The 4,891-nt window shown below is 39.5% G+C and overlaps 1 protein-coding gene across 2 annotated transcripts; it reads left to right on the top strand.

The window, feature by feature from the left end:
* Positions 1 to 209: 209 nt before the first annotated feature.
* Positions 210 to 3,808, top strand: LOC124867467 (tubulin polymerization-promoting protein family member 3-like). Of its 2 annotated transcripts, none has more exons than XM_047363920.1 (4): positions 210 to 238; positions 2,125 to 2,328; positions 2,822 to 2,975; positions 3,433 to 3,808. In XM_047363920.1, the coding sequence occupies exons 1-4, from the start codon at positions 225 to 227 to the stop codon at positions 3,703 to 3,705; spliced, it is 645 nt and encodes a 214-aa protein (XP_047219876.1). In that variant the 5' UTR covers positions 210 to 224; the 3' UTR covers positions 3,706 to 3,808. The 2 variants fall into 2 exon arrangements, with proteins under 2 accessions (XP_047219876.1, XP_047219877.1); XM_047363921.1 differs by lacking the exon at positions 210 to 238 and adding an exon at positions 255 to 363.
* Positions 3,809 to 4,891: the final 1,083 nt, after the last annotated feature.

A 4,891-nucleotide genomic window follows, 5' to 3' on the forward strand; every position in this document is an offset into this window, starting at 1 on the left:
GGGCTTTATCATGACTCAATTCAAACATCAGATTCAGAGTTGAGCTTTTAACATTGCATCATTATTCATGTATCAACACGTTTTCAACGGTTAATTCATCAACATTGTTTGGATGTTGGAACAATGTCATTTTTCAACTGACATATTTCAGCAACATTTTTAAAAGTCATGTTTGTAAAAGTACTGTTGATTAGACATGCAACACAAAAACTGTTGATGTTTCAATGCTGTATCCATGGTGAGTTAACAACACCAATTCAACTGTTTGTGGTTGAATTAATGTTTTTTCTTAAACTGACATTATTTCAACAACATTTAAACGTTTAATGTCAGTTAAATTCCAGCTGGGAAGAGAAGACTGAGGTAATTTTTAAACATCTTAAAGTAATGGAAACTCGGGCTAATCTTATTGTGGTTTTAACTTGTAAAGAAAAAATATAATAATTCTTTGAGACTAACTTGGGTCTGATAGTGTGTAGCACACACCAAAGCAAATATTTAATGTAATTTGAAAACAAAAAATAATATTAACTGAAGCAAACCTTTGCTCCGTGGCACATCTATTGCTACATCTTGTGCATGAGCCAAGGAAATTTAGATTTTCACTACCTGCACGCATTTACTTTTTTGTCTGTTTCTTTGTATTTTTAATTTTTTTAAAGACTTTTTTCAACTTCCAGCCTTAAATAAAATGCAGAATGAAGATGAAATGCCAAAAAGAGCTGGGTATTTTTTGCAGACACACTAAATGTTTTTCAGTAACAAAGTAAAGATAGAACAGTAAAATCCTACAAAAAAAATCATAAATAAAAAGTATGTATGAGATAATTCAGGAAGAATTGTGGAAAACTGATGTAACAACTTTTTTAAATGCAACTCAGGAGACATCCAGTGGAGAAAACGTTTTCACTGATAGCAAACACAACCACATAATATCACTACTACTAATAGTGTGCAGGCACACACACACACACACACACACACACACACACACACACACACACACACACACACATACACACACACACATACTTCTCTGCAGCAGCAAAACAACACAGAAGTTGCAGAGGTAATGATGGTGGAGCTTTAAAGTGTCACTAAAGGACAACTTGTCCTTCCTTTGTTAAAAACATTAAAATGTTATGAAGTGAACATTAAGCTAAATAACAGGTTGAAGTTGAATTGTAAAAATGATCCAAACGAGCCATAAGCTGGTACCACTGCACTTAGGAACTGGTTTGTTGATGGATACTGTGAAGAACTGTGAAGCTTCTGCAAGAGATCTAAAATCAGTAAAGTCATAAGCAGGTGAGTCACCTGTTTTGATCCAATCTGTAATCCAATCAGGTGCTCATTTGGATTAACTCTGTCCAACATGCACCAATTAAATCCACGAAGGTCCCAATATGTGTTCCCACTACAGCTGCATAATACCAGTGGAATGTAGCACATTCCTAAAAGCTGTGCTTTCTGAGATCAACCATGGTAGGAGTTCATTTGATTGCATTTTACCAGCCTGTTGCAGCACTGATATCAAACACACCAATGCAGCATTCTCAATTTTATATTTAACAGTTGGAATCCATGTGTACATTTTTCATGGTACCAGAAGTTTGTTATTTTTAACCAATCAGAGATGAACTCACTGGAGTGCTTTAGATCCTGCTGCAGAACCCAAGTGTTCTTCTAAGTTGTTGATGAGCTCTTGGAGTAATTTTGGTAGGTCATCCACTCCTGAGAAGGTTCTCCAGTGTTCCGTGTTTTCTCCATGTGTGGGTAATGGTTCTCACTATGGTTCTCTAGAGTCCCAACACGTTTGAAATAGCTTGGTAGCCCTTTCCAGATTGATGGATTTCTTCAATTTCTGCTGTTTTGGTTTTGAGTTCTTCAGCCTACTTCATGTTGTCAGACAGGTTCCAGTTCAGTAATTTCATGATAACTGAGGTCTAGAATTAAACGGTAGCTGGTGAAATTGCAAAAAGTGGTTAATCTCAGTTAGTTCATGATTCAAGACAAAGAATACAACAGGTTTTGTTTTCACTTTGTCTCTGGAAGCTTCTTCCTGGTTTATACTGAGGGTGATTTCACTGAACAATGATCTGCTTCTCCTCTGTTGACATTTAGCAGATATTGTCTCATCATGGCAGAAAGTTCAGACATGGAGCAGCTCCTCACGGCGTTCAGAAAGTTTTGTGTTTACGGAGACCCGAAGTCAACCGGAAAGGAGCTGAACGGGAAGACCTGGGCAAAACTGTGCAAAGACTGCAAGATTATCGATGGCAAGAACGTCACCAGTACTGGTGTGGACATTGTCTTCTCTAAAGTGAAGTGAGTGTGTCTTGCATCAGCCCTTCTATAGTAGCTAAGTTCCTTGTAACTGTAATGAGAACATTTAGGTCCAAAAGCAAATTTGGCTCAAGTCTGGTCAAATTTTGTTTCAATGTCTGGATTTCATTCCAAAATTCATATCAACAGAATTCAGATGGACATTTTAATAGTTTGATGAGGCACGTTGGCACAGTTGGTAGCACTGTTGCCTTGCAGCAAGAAGGTCCTGGGTCCGATTCTCGGCCCGGCGTCTTTCTGTATGGAGTTTGCATGTTCTCCCGTCTGTGCGTGGATGGATGGATGGATGGATGGATGGATGGATGGATGGATGGATGGATGGATGGATGGATGGATGGATGGATGGATGGATTTAATTTCTAATATGGAGGTACTCTCCCAGGTGGAGTTCAAACGGTTCAATATTCAGACAGTTCTCAAAGGAAGGTTCTTGGAAGAAAGACTCTGTTTTGTTTTTGAACTTGATTTTTTTCAGACAGAGGACAGCCCGGGTTATCACCTATGAGGAGTTTCAGCGAGCGCTTGAAGAACTAGCTCCAAAGAGGTTTAAAGGTCAAAGTAAAGAGGAGGCACTGCAGTCCATCCACAAGCTGGTGGAGGGTCGAGAACCCACCAATGTTGGAGTGACGGTGAGATTTCATTCGTGGCAGTCTAGGTCTATAAGATGTTTTGAGGATCTCCAGTTTGAACCTGAATGTATGAGGAAATTATTGACATGGTTAAAAACAAAGTTTATCACAGAAAGACATTTCTCTCTGCAGAGCAGAGCATCATGAAACAAGCTTTAGCTGGAGAGATGTGATATCTAATCCCTCAGATGGTTTTAGGAGTGATAGCTGGATGGAGTTGGTGATGGATGGACAGATTGGGGCCTCATTCTCTGTAATGTGGTCCACCTTAAATTTTAATCTCCATAAACTGATTGATTGTAATATTTACTGTGGTGTCAATGGCTGCACTTTTACACTGTCAGGGATACTAAAATATTCACCAGTTATTAACTGTTTGATCATATCGTTTAGAATTTGTCTTCTTCCCTGTATGTGTCTTTGATCCCTTACTTTCTGTCCTCTTTGTGTCCTTCAGAAAGTGGCGAAGGCCCCGACGGTGGACCGTCTGACTGACACGTCCCGTTACACCGGATCCCACAAGGAACGCTTTGATGAAAGCGGCCGGGGAAAAGGTCGCGAAGGCCGAGAAGAGATCGTGGAGACAACGGGCTACGTGAACGCCTACAAGAACTCCGGGACATATGACGCCAAAGTGAAGACTGAGAAGGGGTCACCCCCTGCTGGAAGCTCAGAGGAAGTGCAGTTCTCCTGCATTGGCACTTCGATTGGACCAAAGCCTGAACTGTGATCATGTGTGTGTTTCAGTTTATGAGCTGCACTCAGATCAGATTCTCTGTAAACACATGAATAAAGAGCAGCGCCCCCCTATGGCTGGAGCAGTTATCACATAAGTGGACTTTTTCATTTGAAAGTATCTTGTCAGAAAAAGCTAGAAAGTTTCTTAAATCTGCCCAAAGTCGTTGTTTTTTGTGTTTTCTTCAACCATTTTCTTCCATGTAAAGCATTTTGTATGGCACCACCTGCTGATGGAAACAAGTATTTTGGACAAAGTACAATCAAAAATATATTTAGTGCTTCAAGGTTATTGTTTAAAAATGATCCCAGATGTTGTGGGTGTCTTTAGCTTCTTCCTGTAAAAAAGCTGCCTAATCACTCTAAGTTTGTCAAATTAAAGTCAAAGCAGTTGTGAACCTTAGAATAGAAGTTATTTGTGGCTGCAGCCTGGAGGCAGGTGATTTTGTTGCATCTGATTATTAAGGATTTTATCATATTTGATTGCCATAAAACCTGTGAAAGCACAAATAGAAGTAAGTCACCAAAGAAATTTCGATTATTTTAAAGTTATAATGAGTCACAATGAGAGCCTTTGAAGGCAGGTCCTTAAATTATGTATAACTGTAGTTGATTATAACAGAACTCTAACAGGGATATAATGAATGCATCCAGATGTTTAATACAGCTACAGAAAATCATCACTATTCAACATCAATAAAAAATCCAAATGAGTGACTGTCAGAGTTTAACTGAAGAACAGTTTGGGAAATGAAGCATCTTTTCATTCCGCTGAACCTGGTCTTTAGTGGTCTGGATCTCCTAGCAGAGGCTAGCATCTTCTTTCTTTGTGCTAAGCGTTCAGGACATTGAATGATGTCATGATCTTTAGATTTGACAAGACTAGTAAATGTATGGGAGGAATCAGGCACTTTGATCAGGAAGCCCTCAAAAAGGTTTATCAGCTGTTAAACAGTCTGACCATCCAGTCTTCAGCTCTGGATTTAAAAAGGCCACGCTGCTGTTGCTCTCCAGCTTTTTCCTCTGCGTTTGAAATGTTTTGTTACATTATCTGAATTTCTACTGGGTTCTCGCCACTCCTGTGGTTTTGCTTCTTGTACGTCCAACTCAAATCTATCTGAGGAAAGAGAGAGCATTTGGACTGCTTGTTTTATCAGCTGTGGCGTACCAGCTGACAACCA

The sequence above is a fragment of the Girardinichthys multiradiatus genome, chromosome 4 (assembly GCF_021462225.1).
Source record: "Girardinichthys multiradiatus isolate DD_20200921_A chromosome 4, DD_fGirMul_XY1, whole genome shotgun sequence".
NCBI classification, from domain to species: Eukaryota; Metazoa; Chordata; class Actinopteri; order Cyprinodontiformes; family Goodeidae; genus Girardinichthys; species Girardinichthys multiradiatus.